Raw genomic sequence first — 17,541 nt, forward strand, 5'->3', positions numbered from 1 at the left:
ATATAAAAACAATTGACAATATAATGCACATGCTATAAACAGCTTAGAAGTTACAATTAAAGCTAATGCACGAGAAGTATGGTATCACTCTTTTTAAAACTTACCCTAATAGTTCCAACAGACATAGTGGAAGAATGCCTAAAATAAAACTGACAGGAAGTTGGAAGCTCTTTCTGCATGGAAATCACGGTAAGTAATATAAGCAATTATCATTGCTCTTAATTAAGAAAAATCCATAAGCACTCAGTTTATCAGATGCTAAATTCTTTGTCCAGAACCCCGTGTGACATTAGAAAAATGAAAAGAAAAATGCATCCTATAGAAAAGCTACAAATCTGAATCATGGAAGAAAAATTTGTCATTTTCTACTAGGAGCCAGGTATCACTAATGGACTACTAAAGATTTATCATTTTCTACAAATCTGAATCATTTTTTACCTCCTGAATATTATTATTGGCTTGAGAAAAATTCCATCCAGCAAGCAATTCAGCATTCAAATAAACCTGTATAAACGAGACAAATACGAGTTCAGCAAAGAAACAGTTAATAAGACAAAACCTACCATTTGTTGCATGGAAAATACTTCCAGAAAATGTTTTTGGCACTTCTGGTATTTGGTTGACAGAAAAGGCTATAGTTCCTGCAAGTAGAAATCCAGTGGACCAAGGGGGTCTAATTACAAGGTTCTTCTCAGGAGATACAATTTTGATTCAAAACATTTTTGATCATAGATGAAAACATAATTTAAACATAGGAAAAATGACTTCTGCTCAAGCTATGACATGTCATCTTCTACAAATATATTTCAAATTTAAACTTAGATTATTTATTTCTTCAATCTGATGTCAAGAACAGCAGCATATGATTTCATAAACAATTTTTATATTAAAAATAATATAATTTAAACAAAAAAAACAAAACGGTAATAACTATTAAATAATTTATAAGCTATTTTACATAATTATTTTAAAGAAATGGTAATAATAATAAGAAAACACAGTTTATAATTGTTGAATATTTTAAGTAATACAATCTTATATTAAATAACACTAAATTATTTGACAATAATAACCAAATGGTAGATATGTTAAACTAATAATAATATAGTAATAAATTATAGAATAATAGCAAAAATGCTAATACTTATTGTGTATTCTTAATATAAATAAGATTTATCATTTTATATTAAAATAAACATTAAAATAAAAAATATGACTTTATCTGTATGTTGGCTCAGAATTTAACTCAACAGGAAAACTCCTGTTTCAGGAAAATAAATAATTTCCTTAAATTTTTTTAAATTACCCCAGTGAAAGTACTTTACATGAGACAAAAGGAGCTTTAATTTGTCTCATTTACAAAATAAGAAAATCTTACCCACTAGAAGTTGATTATATACAATAACTGATAGTGAAGAATCAATAGGCACTTATAAAAGCCCTTCCTCAGCTTTCTGCCTCTTTAGCTTTTTGGCCCTTTGTGGCTTCATCTTGGTCAACTTGATCAACACAACATTATCCACTATGGCACAAATATAAAAAATTTGAAGCCGAAGGGGAAATTGGAATGCTTGGAGTCAGAACTATCTACCTAGAGGACAACATCAATAAACCTTATAACCAATTTAGAGAGAGGTGTAGTGTATTAACAGTACAAGCCATGCAACATCTACAGATGAAATAAGCTTATAAGTCAGTAAGTCCTACCTCTGAGCTCTCCAAACATGAAATGCTTTAGAATTGCACACCTTCGAGGATCATATGAAAAACCATATAGACAAGGGCATTGAACATCCCATATGGCGACATTCAAAATTTAAAGCTTGAATGTGATCTTAGCAATTAGTGGTCCCATTATGTGTCTAGATACTTGAAAGTTTTGTACGTACATATTATTCTTGAATATCATGTCCCCAAACTCGAGTTCCTGCTCCTTTATTGCCTCCTTCAAAGGCTCATCAAATTGGTCCTCCTCTAAGTCACAACTCCTTAAAGGTCCTTTATTGTTGTCTAGGGTTTCGAAGGCATCAACTTCTCCTTTTCCTTCCCTTGTCAAGACAAAATCCAGATATCGTTTCTTGTTCATAGTTCCCAAATCTCCTTGATGATGTCATCCTCATCTATACCAGTGCTCAAATAAAAAGGCTTTTTTAATTTAAATGAATAGGTTTTTTTTTTATTGTTTTGAATCATTATCCTTTGTCTTACAGATTTTGGAGATTCAAGCTTACGCATTATCCTCTTTTCTTCAATTTTTCACTCCATGTTGACTATTTTTTCCATAGATGGCATTAAATATGTTATGGTATGATTATAACAGATAAAATACAACCCATCAAATGTATTTTATACTAATCTAGCTCAGAACACTAAGTGGGGTTGTAGCCAAGAAGTAATAGTTGAGTTCAGCCAATATTGAATAAAGAGGGCTGGTACAGTTACTCGAGGTGGACTGATTTTTGGTTGAGGTGGCCACGAGTGTGCTTGATCATGCCCGAGGTGGAAACACTCTGATCAAGGTGCTTTAAGAGGCTATTGAGTTCCATCAAAGGTGGGATGCACTTCAATCAAGGTAGATGTGACCTCTAGGGGAATTAGGTCCGAGTCTGAGGTGAACTTCGTTTGCATATGGTAGAAGTTCTTGGGTTTATGCAAAAGGTCAGCTCACCCAAAGCGGGGATACTCTATTTGAAGTGGAAGTGACAGTAAAGAATAAAGCAAGGTAGTATGAAGCAAGATTAGGGTTGATGTTAGTCAACTGAGGTGGATGAGATTTGGTTGAGGTGTTTGGCTTGGCTACCCGAGGAGAGAAGACTAAAAGGCACTGCCTCCTTTTGTCTTTCTTGCTATTCCGAAAAGCAGCTTGGTCAAGAAGATAATGTTAGAGGCCAATGGTGGACTCTATTAAAGGCAACCAAAAGATCCTTCTAATACCATAGCAGGCCAATAATAGGTCCTAAGAAAAGGCACAAGCTTCATGTTGCTATATGTCCTAACCGTGTTGATGCGGAGCTTATATTGTGATCCATAAGCCATTGGCTTAGGGATTTCTCCTTCTGCCCATACACGTGACCATCATTTAGGCTACATTCAAAAATGTAGATCCACTACATTAACGGTCTCCTTAGTGCCGGTCCCACGGATATGGAGGAAGGTACATACAGGTACATAGGTGTCAGGCGCATGGTGGGGTAAACACCAGGTCATCAGTTCTTGAAAATCGACCCCTGACCATTACGCCAGAGATGCCATGCGCCCACCGTCTGTGCTATGCCCTGGGGACATCTAGGCTACATTCAAAGCTTTTATAGATGGTGGTTACTTTCTCCCACATCAAATCTTTATCACAAATAAAAAGATAGGCTAGAAATTTAGAGGGTGCTCAAAAATTTAACACCATATGTAAATCATGTTGGGCTTCTGTATATGGGATTCATAATATTATAAAAATTATTAATATGTTTCCATGAAATGGATACAATGAAAGATAATGATCATTTCTTATTAATAGGTATGCAACATAAGCAGCACTAGCTTGCATGGCATACCTTTGACTAAACAGGTAACTGTATAACCTTAGATCTGGGATACGAAAAAATCCCTGATTCTGCCTTGTCACTCTTTCCATGGAATTAATTGAATCAGGAGTATATTGGAATGAGGAAAGCAGCAGTGGCATATTGGGTAGAATGGAATTTTGGTGCGGGCAACATTGGCATTCCATACTCATCCTATTTTCATACATCACAAAGAAACATTGATCTAATTCATTATCTAGATTTTCTAACTTCAGTTTAGCAATGATAGGACTTTCAATCAATCATTTATTGGCAATGTTCAAAATCAAGCTTACATTCATCCTACATAGTTTAGTCTTAGAATAGTTTTTTTTATAACCTGCTAAACCAATTTTTGTGTAATTTATGTAATTTGATGAAGAAAGGACTGAAAAAGTAACCAAACTGGTTAGCTTATTAGTTCTTGGAAGGAAGGAATTCTGTGATACAAAGACCTGACAACAAGTATCGATTATGCTTAGCTAGTTTCATTGCTCAATATAGGATTCACGCAGCCACTATAAGGTTCAAAGCAAGCACATAAGAAAAGTTGATTTCTACACTAAAATTGTAGGGAAGAAGTTGACTAGAATATTAAGCAGTACAGAACATATAAATTATAGATACCATTTGTATATCTTTCTTCCCAACCAAAGGTGACTTCTTGTCAGCGTGGTTCATCCATAATTTGTCGATGGTACTAACTTGAGGAATATAGTATCTCATCTGCAAGGAAAAACAAAGAGAAATACAATAAATATTGGGCATAAAACTTGAAACTTGAAGGACAATTTTTCTCACGCAAGATACTAAACAGTGGGTCCATAACAAGTTAAACAATATAAAAGCAACATATTTTAGACTTAAAATTTGGCATCATACTTCTTTCAACAAATCTAATTGAAAATTCTCTGAGTTCTCTAGAATATATCTTGAAAGATAGAAACAGTCATTACTTTTTGTCCATTCACAATGGCCAAATCTCTATCTAGTCCTCTTTCTTGCCATAATCAGCCAAGTCCACTAAAAGGATAACTCAATACTACAACAACAACATCAACAACCAAGCTATATACCATTAGGTGTGGCCGGCTAAAAAGATAACTCAATCTTTCCTTAAAATCATTTGAGATCAGTAGCCATCCAAAAGAAACAATATATTAAAAACATTTTCCTCTTATATGCCGTCTTGCTTCTCTTGTGTAAATATATAAACTTATATGATTTTATTTCCTCTCTACAAATGGTCAGATCCAAGAGAAAACAAAGATACACATGAGTTACATATTGGCTTAGCAAGAATGATTTAGAAAACAGGAGAAGATCAAATGGTGCAGGAAAATTAAATGCCAGTTGATGCTATTAGATCGTGCCCCCACCAACAACTTCCCTCTTCCTCCCCATATTAGTTGCATGGCTGCGGATATTTAGATGATTTTTTATGGTAGTGGAGATGTTGCAAAAATTGTATTGTTGTTTTTGCTGGTAGATCATTGTTGCATTCATGTTGTTGATATCGCTTTATTATTGAGCCTTATTTATATTGATTTTCTAGTTAGCTACACTAGATATTTATGAACTGATATGTTTACCTGATATAAGTAGTTATATTATTTTCAATTGTGACACTACTACTAATTGGCAGTTGCTTATTTTAAGGTTACACACCTGTGGGTTATGCCTACCATACAGAGGATTTACCTAGGGCATGGCATACCAAACAGAGAAAGAAAAGAGAAATGATTGTTCAAGTAGTAACAGAGATGATTAAGATGTGTCCATTACTCCGTGGTTGACATTGATGTTTCTAGATATAATTGACCAGAAAGCTCAATAATAGTTGATTTTAGGAGATAACATTGATGGGCAAAAGCTAAGGACAAGATGGCTCTAAGGAAGATGACGTGTTTAAATGAAAGGAGAAGACTAGCTTATGTAAAACTAATTGCTAAAATGGCTAGACAAGCTGGTCTTACTTTAAGCAGAAAAAATTTGTTGCATGATACTTCCAAGGAATGCAATTTGATATGTTAATTTCTTGGCATTAATAATATTTGGAGATGATCAATGTAAAAATACAAGAACATTTTATGAAAACTACCTGGTGAACATTGATCTCAAAGGCATTAATTGCATCAGCAAATGTATATAACATACGATCATCCCAAACCAGGGTAGCTGCCAAAATGGAACAACCCATATGTTCTTCAACCACAAACTGTAAACAACCACAATCAGTGGAATTGAAATTGGTAGAAGAGGAAAAAGAGTCATTTCGCTGAAACAAAAACTTTGAAATACACTAATTATTGGTCATTCCATGATCAAATAATAACTTGCCAATTCAAACCATCTATGAGATGTAATTTCATTCAAATGGTAGAGGAAATCTAGTGTTCTGTTGACCCTACCAAATACTCAATCAACCCTATCAAATACTAATCAACATTAGCGCTATGTCTCCAGTACTATCAGGCGTAAGTCAACCTAAATGTCGTAACAGACATACTTGGTATCTAATCTTCTTGAAGCTGTGGATTGTTAGAACTTATAGAAGATTAAACACCAATTACTCCATGAAGTCATCGATGTATGAAAGCTTGTTGCTCTATCTTGTGTTCTCCAGTGTTTTTAGCTTTTTCTTCTTCATGATCACTATGTTTCTTATCCATGAAATGTAGGTGTTCTTGTGTTTTTAACAAATGGTAATGTAAAAATATCTTATTCTTAGCAATTGGTACTCAGAGTTGGCACCATCCTAACATGAAGAACTCGAGATGTAATAACCAAGAATAAAGTGGTTAGCCTCAATTTTTACCAATTACTGGTGACAAACCAGAGCAGTTGTAGTAGTCATTTTTTGGCAATTGAACAAGATTGCAATAGCTTTGAATTGTTCCAATGTTACACAATTTGTCTAAAAAAACTCTTCAATATCCACATACAAAATCACAGAACAATAATCCAAAACCTGAAACTTGTGGCTAAATATGCCAACTTACATATGTGAGATAGGATGTAAAAAAATGGAATAACATTTTAATCATGTTACATTCTTCAAAGATTGGAAAATTTCTGAAATACATAAAAATTCTAGTTAATGATGAGCTAGCTAAATGCAAGTAATTTCACCTGTGGAATACAGAGGAAATATGAACTGAGCATCTCCACCAACAATGAACCATCAATATAATTACCTAGGAACCCATAAGCTCTTATCAGGGGTGAATCAATTGAAAGATATCTGCAGATAATCAATTGTGCCACTACATTATTATGCTACAACTTCTACATGGAATACAATCATTTACATACTTCCAAAACTTGTAAGTTATGCATAAAGCACACTGACCCACACATACATTTTGAGAATAAAAAAATTATAGCTTCAAGGCATCAATTACACAACATAAAATATCTCTTTTTTATGTTCACACCTTACTACATTACTTTGTTACAACCTGTAGAGAATTAACAAACATATATTTTTGTCAAAGTAATAGGAATCAGACTGTTGATTAAAAACCATTGGCTGCGCATAAAAAATGCCAAACTAAGATGTAGCACACATTGTGTTGGACCCCGTGGTGGTTTTGATGTGATCAACCAAGTTAGGTTAGATCATGTTTGTTATTGATCCCTGTGTCTAAGTGTGCAGGAACTTAGGAGCGCAGAAAGTTGAGCAGAAGACGCAGCTAGCGAGAAGGACGGCACAGGAAGAGAGCCGACGGACTCGGTGCGTCCGAAGGACGAAAGAGCAGCGGAATAGTACACCGGTGGACGAGAAGAACGTGCAAAGCGTTCAAGGGACGAGAAGCCGGGGCAGAAGTCTGCTCGAGGAGAAGGCCGGAAATTGGGTTCGGGTGAGCCCTATTTCGGTTGGCCGCAATCGGAACTTCGGAAGCTAAAGTGAAGATGAAGAAATGCTGGAAAAGTAGCTGAAGGCGCCCTCAACAGTCGTTGGAGGCGACTCCACCCTCATTGGATTGAGGGTGCCCTCAACAGCTTTGAGGGCGCCCTCAACAACAGTAAAGGCGCTCTCAATGCCCTTGAGGGCGCCCTCGGCCTGGTCAATTTAGCCGTTGGCAAGCGGATAAAGTTTTATCTGCTTATCTCCTTGGAGGCGCCTTCAACCCCTTTGAAGGCGCCCTCAACACTCAAGATAGAATTTCCAAGAGCTATATAATGGCCCCTGGAGCTAGGAAATAAAAAATCAACTCTTGTACTTGTTGGAACCCCAAGGTTGTTTTGGTGTGATCAACAAGTTAAGTTAGGTCCTGTGTGTTTTTAACCTTGTATCTAAATGTGTAGGAGCTTAGGAGCATAGGTAGTCGAGCGGAAGACGCAGCTAACGAGAAGGACGGCACGCGATGCGTCCGAGGGACGAGGCGCTGCGGAAGAGTACACCGGCGGACGAGAAGGAAGCGTGCGGTTGTTCCGAGGGACGAGAAGCCAGAGCGGAAGAATGCTCGGGGAGCAAGAGACGCAGCTAGCGAGAAGGTCGACACGGGGTGCGACCGAGGGATGAAGACTGCGGATGAGTACGTTGGTGGATGAGAAGGAAACACGCGACGATTCCGAGGGATGAGAAGTCGGAACGGAAGCCTGCTCGAGAAGACTGGAAGTTAGGTTCGGGTGAGCCCTATTCCGGATGACAGAAATCACCCAAACAAGCGGAGCCGGAGCGAAAGGCCCGGACCGAGGCGAGCAGCACTGGAGCAGAAGGCCTGGACCAAAAAATCAACCTGGTTGACTTAAGTGGTCCGGGCGCCCGAATCCATTCCGGGCGCCTGGACCGTCCGGGCGCCTGGAAGGGCGCTCGGAAGTGGACTTTTGACCGGATCGCGTCAAGCGCAATCTGTTTCGTTGGGGATAAAGTTTTATGCCCCCAGGGCGCTCGGAACCCCTTCAGGGCACCCCGACCAATGCTATAAATACAACCTTAGTCCAGAAGCTTTGAATTAACTCAAGAATTGTAATTCCAACACTTGTGTGCTTCTTTAAAGTTTAGCTTCTTTGTATTTGCGCTTCACTGCTATGCTGTAAGAGGCTTCTCCGCCTGAAGGAATATTTAGTGCTACACTTTCCTTGGATTAGCAACCTCCCCGGTTGTAACCAAGTAAAACGTCCTTCACCTCTTCTTTCTTTTCTGTTTTAATTTATTGCTTATCTATTTTATGCAAGTGTTAGTTTAAGAAAAGTCGAGAAGGGTTTTATTTATTTTGCAGGCTATTCAACCCCTCTTCTAGCCAACTGCCACGATCTAACAAGTGGTATCAGAGCCAAGGCGTTTCAGGAGGACCAACCGTTGATCGAAGCAAAGACGATGGCCGGACCGAGCATCTACCCGCCGAAGTTGGAAGGGGATTTCGCTACTTGGAAAAAGCGAATGCAGGTATTTTTTACAACAGATTTTGAGTTAATTCTAATAATGGAATTTGGTTTTGTAGCTCCAGAGGGCAAAGAAAAATATCAATGGCCGAAAAAGGAGCAGGCCGACTACGTGGCGAATGGCAAAGCAGAGTACCATCTGCTAAGTGTTCTCCCGCCACATGAAGTCAACTGGGTCGAGAACTACGACTCGGCAAAAGAACTTTGGGAGAAGTTCCTTGAGCTGCACGAAGGAACGTCCAAAGCCAAGCTCGCTAGACGGGATCTACTTCGTAATCAGCTCACCAGCCTGTGACTTGGGGAAGACGAGACAGTTACGCATCTGCACTCAAGAATTAAAGAAATCATCACCGGACTATTGAATCTCGGAGAAAAGGTAAGTAACCGAGATTCGCTAAGGTACGCGTTAAATTCTTTTCCGAGAAATTCAAAATGGGCATCGCTAGTAGATGCCGTTTATATTTCAAAAGATTTAGAAAAAATTACATTAGAAGAATTATTCTCGACATTTGAAGTGCACGAATCAAGATGTGCAGGTTTGAAGGAGCCCAACGTCGCCCTCAAAGCATCGAGAGACGAACCTGAGTCGGAGTCTTCTCTCAACGATGAGGAAATGGTAATGATGGTAAGACGGTTTAAAAAACTTTGTAAATTTAGAACCTCTAACCATCCGCAGGGTAAAAAGAAAAGGATGATCCGCTGCTACCACTGCGACGAAGAAGGGCATGTCAAGGACAACTGCCTCAAGCTAAAAAACAAGGATAAGGGTAAGAAGCTTGTCCAAAAGCGCAAGGTCCTAAAGGCGACGTGGGACGATACGTCGTCCGAATCGGAAGTCGAGGCGTTCTCCGAGCTCGTATTAATGGCGAGTCATCAAGACGACGACTGCGATTCAACCTCTTCTAGAGAGCATCGATGAAGGGGGAGCTACGTCGGAAGAAAGCAATAGTTCAGGGGGAGACACGGATAACGAGATCGATAAGGTAAGTCAGGTACGATCTCTTCCTCCTGATAAACTCTTTAAATTCATTAAATTGTTAACAAAAGATGACTGCAAGTTAGAAAAAGAAAATAAAAATTTAAAAGTAATACTAGCTAAATCTTGCCCTCTAGAAGATTTAGACAAATCAAAATTAGAAAATGAAAAATTGAAATAAGAAAATTCAAGTAGAAAACTTGAAAAACCGTGCATGCTCATCTAATACAAATTTTAGAAGATTTAATAATTTAAATTGGTATTTTAGATATCACCAGGGGAAAATTAGGAATATCTCAAAAAAGTATGTCCCTAAGAAATTTTTAGTTAATTCAGTTAGTTGGAACCTATATTGGGTTCCTAAGTCTTGTTTAACTTGAACTTTTAATCGGATTTAGCGCTTTCAGCGAGAAAATTAAACAGTGAGTTTCTTTATGAGACTTTGTCTAAGGAAGTGGTTGTTACTCCAATAACCAAGAAGGCCTAGTGCCTTGTCACGACCTGGAAGCCAAAATATTGAAATAAAATGTTTAGTTAACTTTCTGATAAAGCATTAACGTTGAAATTAATAATGTTTTAAAAAGTCCTTTAAACATTTTTTAAAATTTTCAAAATTATTTTTAGAAATATTTTTTATGTGTAAAACTTTTACTTAAAGGTTAAAAGTTCTTCTGAAATTAAAATTTTTTGCTTAAAATCTTTACTTAGAAAAATTTTCAAAAATATTTTTGCAAAATTTCCTAGTCAGGATTTTTTTTTTTTAAATTCTCTTACTTAAAGCTTTACTTAGAAAGTTTTTTTTTTAGAGTTTTTCCTTAGAAAATTTTCTTACCTAAAGTTTTACTTAGAAATTGTTTAACTTAGAATATTTTTTGCTGAAAAATATTGCAAATTCTCTAACTTAGAATTTATTAAACTTAGAATTATTGTTAAGAAAGTTAGAAATTTTTTTTAACCCTTGGATTTTTTCGGAACCCCATTTTTTTATGTGATGAAAGGGGGAGAAGGAAAAGTATAAGTCTAGGGGAGGTAGACTAAAATTTAAATTTTCTATCATTTTGCACTTTATTGCAAAATTAGTTAGTTTATTTTTTATGTCTATTTACCCTAACTTAACTTGGGTTGCTCACATCAAAAATGGGGAGATTGTTGGAACCCCAAGGTTGTTTTGGTGTGATCAACAAGTTAAGTTAGGTCCTGTGTGTTTTTAACCTTGTGTTTAAGTGTGCAGGAGCTTAGGAGCACAGGTAGTCGAGCGGAAAACGCAGCTAGCGAGAAGGACAACACGCGGTGCGTCCAAGGGACAAGGTGCTGCGGAAGAGTACACCGACGGATGAGAAGCCGAAGCGGAAGAATGCTCGGGGAGCAAGAGACGCAACTAGCGAAAAGGTCGACACGGGGTGCGACTGAGTGACGAAGACTGCGGATCAGTACGTTGGCGGACGAGAAGGAAACACACGACGATTCCGAGGGTCGAGAAGCCGGAGCGGAAGCCTGCTTGAGAAGATCGGAAGTTGGGTTCGGATGAACCCTATTCCGGATGACAGAAATCACCCAAGCAAGCGGAGCTGGAGCGGAAGACCCGGACCGAGGCGAGCAGCACCGGAGCAGAAGGCCCGGACCAGAAAGTCAACCTGGTTGACTTAAGTGGTCTGGAGCCCGGATCCATTCCGGGCGCCTGGAAGTGGACTTTTGACCGGATCGCGTCAAGCGCGATCGGTTTCGTTGGGGATAAAGTTTTATCCCCCCGGGCGCCCGGAATCCCTTCAGGGCGCTCCGACCAAGGCTATAAATATAACCTTGATCCAAAAGCTTTGAATCAACTCAAGAATTGTAATTCCAACACTTGTGTGCTTCTTTAAAGTTTAGCTTCTTTGTTTTTGCGCTTCACTGCTGTAAGAGGCTTCTCCGCTTGAAGGAGTATTTAGTGCTACACTTTCCTTGGATTAACAACCTCTCCGGTTGTAACCAAGTAAAACGTTCTTCACCTCTTCTTTTCTTTTCTGTTTTAATTTATTACTTATCTATTTTATGCAAGTGTTAGTTTAAGAAAAGTCGAGAAGGGTTTTATTTATTTTGTAGGCTATTCAACCCCCTTTCTAGCCGGCCGCCGCGATCCAATAGTACTACCTTCCTAGCAACGCTTAAGAGCTTTCAGTGTGTAAAATGCTTCTCCGCCTTAAAAGAAGAAGATTCTTAGTGAGTCGTTCAACCGCCTTGGATTAACAACCACCCAGGTTGTAACTAAGTCAACTGCTGAGTCTTCTTTTCTGTTTTCTTTTATTATTGTTGCATTCATAGAGTTGAAAAGATCGAACAGGGTATTTTTTATTTTTCAGGCAATTCACCCCTCACCTCTTGCCGACCCGCTGCACCAACAAGTGGTATCAGAGCCAAATAGCCTCAGAAGGACTAATCGCTGTCTGAAGCAGTAAAGATCAAGACGGTGGCAAGTGCAAGTATTCACTCTCCGAAATTCGACGAAGACTTCGTTACATGGAAACGCCAAATGGAGGTATTTTTTAAAACGGATTTCGACATTTTATTAACAATGAAATATGGTTTTGTAGTTCCAAAAGATAAAGAAGAGTACCAATGGACGAAGGAATAAGTTGATTTCATGGCCAACGGAAAGGTAGAGTTCCATCTGCTCAGCGTTTTGCCGCCCCGGAGGTAAGTCGGATCGGAAGCTACGACTCCGCCAAAGACCTCTGGGAAAAATTCTTGGAGCTCCACGAAGACACCTCAGAAGCGAAGTTAGCAAGGCAGGACATCCTCCGGACTCAGCTTACAAATCTCCGAATAAATAATGAAGAGAAGGTAGCGCAACTCCAAGCGAGAATCAAAGAACTAATAACTCAACTGAACAATCTCGGAGAATCGGTAACAAATCGAGATTCGATCCGGTATACGCTTAACGCCTTCCCGAGAACGTTAGAATGAACGTCCTTAGTAGATGCATACTACATCTCTAAGGACTTTGAGGTAAGTACGCTAGAAACTTATTTTTTACTTTCGAACTTCACGAGTCTTGAACTGCAGAACCTAAACAAATAGAAAAGTCAAATCTCAATATTGCACTACAAGCCAAGATGGACGATCCCGACTCCGAAGCATCAATCGATGAAACCGAAGCGACGCTATTGGTAAGGAAGTTCAATAAGTTTATTAAGACTAATAAATTTAGATCGCAGTCGAAAAAGTATCAACGCAACAGAAGGACGGTCCGGTGCTACAATTGCAATGAAGAAGGGCACATCAAGGATGATTGCCCAAAGATAAAGAAAAAGAACAACGAAAAGACGAAAGGAAAGTACAAGCCAACATCCTCCAAGTACAATACCCTGAAGGCCACGTGGTCAGATTCATCATCCTCCGAATCTGAAGTTGAAGCCTTCTCAGGATTAGCACTGATGGCCAACCATCAAATTGAAGAAGAAATCAGCTCAGAGATGAGCATAGATGAAGGGGGAGAATCATCAGAAGAAAGCTGCGATGAAGGGGGAGCATCAGACATAGAGGTAAGTGAGGTACGTACTCTAAACCCAAAATAGTCTTTTCATTTTATCAAAGTTCTCACAAAAGACTTAGTAAAATCAGAAAAAGAAATTGTTGATTTAAAAATACTGTTAGATAATTTGCAAACAGAAAATGATAATTTGAAAATGCAAATTTCAAAATATGAAAACTGATGCATGCTTAAAACCTAACAACTTTCAAAAATCAAAACTTAAGATTTATGAAAAATTAAATTGGTATATTAGGAAATATCAGAGACAACTTAGAAAGATTCCCAAAGGATATATTCCTCCTAAATTTTTGATTAACCCAGTAGGAAAGAACCTATATTGGGTTCCAAGTCTTATTTAGATTAATAATTCTCTTATGTTTAGGCTTTCAGAGAAATTAAATGTTTATATTCCTTAAAAGACTTTGTCTAGAAGTGGTTGATGATCCAATAACCAAGAAGACCTAGTGCCTCGCCACAGCCTGTAAGCCGATTATCGAATTGAATATTTAATTGACAAACTAATAAGCATATAATTAAGATAATGCTGTTAAACTTTTGTCAATCAGTTGAAAATTTAATGCTATAAATATTTTTTCAAACTTAGAAATTTAATGCTATCATTTGAAACTTTCTTTGTTAACTTAAGAATTTATTCTGAAAATGTTTTAAATATAATTTCTTTTTAAAAGTTACCCCGTTTTTTTTGCTGTGATCAAAGGGGGAGGAATAGGTACAAGTTTTGGGGGAGTTAATATATATATATATATTTTTCAATTTTACTTAGTGTTGCAAATTCTATTATTGCAATCTTTATGCTTAAAATGTTAGTTTAGTAATTTCTTTAAATTACTACTTGTCTATTTTTACTCTAACTTGAACTTGGGTTGATGCACATAAAAAAAGAGAAGATTGTTGGATCCCGTGGTGGTTTTGATGTGATCAACCAAGTTAGGTTAGGTCTTGTTTGTTATTGATCCCTGTGTCTAAGTGTATAGGAGCTTAAGAGCGCAGAAAGTAGAGCAGAAGACGCAACTAGCGAGAAGGACGACACGGGAAGAGAGTTGACGGGCTCGGTGTGTCCGAAGGACGAAAGAGCTGCGGAAGAGTACACCGGTGGATGAGTTCGAGGGACGAGAAGCCGGGGCGTAACCTTGCTCGAGGAGAAGGCCGGAAATTGGGTTCGGGTGAGTCCTATTTCGGTTGGCCGCAATCACCTAAGCAATCGGAACTTCGGAAGCTAAAGTGAAGATGAAGAAATGTTGGAAAAGCAGCTGGAGGCGCCCTCAACAGTCGTTGGAGGCGCCTACGCCCTCATCGGATTGAGGGTGCCCTCAACAGCTTTGAGGGCGCCCTCAACAATAGTAAAGGCACCGAGGGCGCCCTCGGCCAGGTCAATTTGGCCGTTGGCAAGCGGATAAAGTTTTATCCGCTTATCCCCTTGGAGGCGCCCTCAACCCCTTTGAAGGCACCCTCAACACTCGAGATAGAATTTCCAAGAGCTATAAAATGACCTCTGGAGCTAGGAAATAAAAAATCAACTCTTGTACTAACTTCCTAGCAACGCTTAAGAGCTTTCAGTGTGTAAAATGCTTCTCTGCCTTAAAAGAAGAAGATTCTTAGTGAGCCGTTCAACCGCCTTGGATTAACAACCACCCAGGTTGTAACAAAGTCAACTGCCGAGTCTTCTTTTTTGTTTTCTTTTATTATTGTTGCATTCATAGAGTTGAAAAGATCGAGGAGGATATTTTTTATTTTTCAGACAATTCACCCCTCCCCTCTTGCCGACCCGCTGCACCAACACATTGAAGTAGCACATATTAAGGATAGATTATTGCAGCAGCATGTACACTGAGGTATAGTCCCTAGGATTACCATTTTTATGCACATTTAAGAGAAATAAATCCTAATAAGTAAAGAATGACTATTTCAGTAAGCGAACCTGATCCTTCACTTATAATTATCAAGACCCAGAGTCACATGAAAGTAATGTATGCATAAAATCCCATAATAATGCAAATAAACAGGTAGTAGAAAAACTTGCCTTGATATCAGACTTGAACCCTGTGGGGTGAACAAAAAACCATGGACAATGACTGCAACACCAATCCCACAAACTTCCAGTGGTCTTTTCATCTCAACAGTAGACGATGTAGTTGTGAGATAAAACTGAGGATACACCAAAAGATCCTTATTTTGACAGCAAAGCCAATTCGATGCCTTTGTACTAGGAGGTACTTCAACCTGTTATTTTAAAAGTTGAAAATCAGCCAACTTAACATGATAATTTGTGCATAATTAACCTAAAACAGATGCTCAATTCAGGTGTCCCAAATCTCTATTATTACACAGTACTGGGATGTTCAACAAAATTTAGCAAGATAAGCAAAAGGAATTTTTTTGTTCCTTGAAAGAAAGACATGCATCACATAGTTTTGTCATCTAACGAACTAGAAAACAAAATTTTAGATGATAAAAAGATGACTGTTTTAATTCATTCTTTTCCAAAGTTGCTAGACAATCTGAACAGTGACCCTACTACATGGTTACCTCATAATGGCAAGTTGGAAGCAACAATCCCATAGTGTTTGCACACCTTAGAGTATCAACAATGGGGGATATTTGGAGAGGGTATTTCTCCAAATATCCCCAAATCCCAAAACTCCACCGCCTTCCAATGGTAGCGGTGGAGATTGGGATATTAGAAATCACCGGGCCATTTTTTTTTAAAAAAAATAAATTAAAATGGGTTGTGCAGCTTAGTTGCAGCACAACATGTGTGGGTGGGGCGCCAGTAGGGACCCACCCGTGCTGCAACTTTCTCTTTAATGTTTTTTTAAATTCAATGTATTTATTAACATTTGCATTGAATTTTAATTGTCCAATGTTGTCAAATGGAAAAGATATAAATATTCGAGTTTCAAAATGTTAATTTTTTTTTCTATATATACATCATTTTTTCATTACCAAAATTTCATCAATTTCACCTTATTTCATCCATCTTTCTATCAAAAATTGGAGAGAAATAGATATAAATTTTGGTCATTATTTTAGGGATTTGTTGAATTCTCCAAATATTGATGAGAATTCAAATAGAGAAAATATTCGAGTTCGTCCTAATCTACAACATCCTCAATTTCCATTTCCTACACAACATCCACATAATATCCAACCTTTTCCATACCCACCATCATATCATCAAAATTTCCAAAGTTATCTAAATTTTCGAGTAGCTACCCTCAAGCTCTGTTTTATATATGCCCCTCGCAATATTGGCAGAGTAGCCAATATTTCACGCAAGCTCCATCTCATGAAAATATTAATATTAAAATAATTATATTGAATAATTGTTAAAATATGTAGATAAATATTAAGTAAAAAAATTTTATGGACAATTTATATATGAAATATATTAAATTGAAGAATTGAAAAATATAATTAATTTTATTTAAATGTAAAATTAGATGTAAATTAATACAATGACAATGACACCAATAAATATTTGGTTGGTGAGATATTTAATTGTGCAATTTGAGATATTTGATGGGTGGAACTCATAAATATTTGGTTTGTAGAATATTTGATTGTGGAATTCGGGATACTTGAGAGTAAAATATTTGATTGGTAGAATCCATAAATATTTGATTTGTGGGATATTTGATCTTGGAATTTGAGATATTTGAGGAGTGAGATATTTGATTGATGATGTGGACTCTGACCACAAATATTTGAGAGAAATATTTGCTTTATTATGGATGCTCTTACACTCACAGACCAACATAAAATAAATAAAAATAATAATAATGATCCAGGATTGATGAAACTACCTATAAATCTGATCATGGTGTCAACTCAACCATCCAATCACAAGATGTGAAACACTCACACGTCCGTGTTCATCTTTGAAAGTGAGGGATACACCATGACATATTCTTTCCACTGTACCTATGTCATGTCAAGTCTTTTCTAGTCTATGGATTCACTAAGAGCATCCACAATAGAGCAAATACTTCTTCCAAATATTTGATTGGTGGAATCCATAAATATTTGATTTGTGGAATATTTGATCTTGGAATTTGAGATATTTGAACAGTGGGATATTTGATTGA

General features: G+C 37.5%; 1 protein-coding gene across 5 annotated transcripts in view; it reads right to left on the reverse strand.

Moving 5' to 3' along the window:
- Nucleotides 1–17,541, reverse strand: part of LOC122012754 (protein PHYLLO, chloroplastic-like) — a 53,840-nt gene that overhangs the window by 20,400 nt on the left and 15,899 nt on the right. For 3 of the 5 annotated variants that reach the window (XM_042569396.1, XM_042569398.1, XM_042569400.1), the window contains exons 3-8: nt 15,477–15,676; nt 6,690–6,801; nt 5,659–5,775; nt 4,185–4,283; nt 439–504; nt 105–173 (exon numbers count right to left, since the gene is read on the reverse strand). In XM_042569396.1, coding sequence (XP_042425330.1) covers nt 105–173; nt 439–504; nt 4,185–4,283; nt 5,659–5,775; nt 6,690–6,801; nt 15,477–15,676 — 663 coding nt within the window. Of the gene's footprint in view, nt 1–104; nt 174–438; nt 505–4,184; nt 4,284–5,658; nt 5,776–6,689; nt 6,802–15,476; nt 15,677–17,541 lie in introns of those variants that run through there. The other 2 variants (XM_042569399.1, XM_042569397.1) reach the window with 2 other exon arrangements.

This window comes from Zingiber officinale, chromosome 8A (assembly GCF_018446385.1).
Source record: "Zingiber officinale cultivar Zhangliang chromosome 8A, Zo_v1.1, whole genome shotgun sequence".
NCBI classification, from domain to species: Eukaryota; Viridiplantae; Streptophyta; class Magnoliopsida; order Zingiberales; family Zingiberaceae; genus Zingiber; species Zingiber officinale.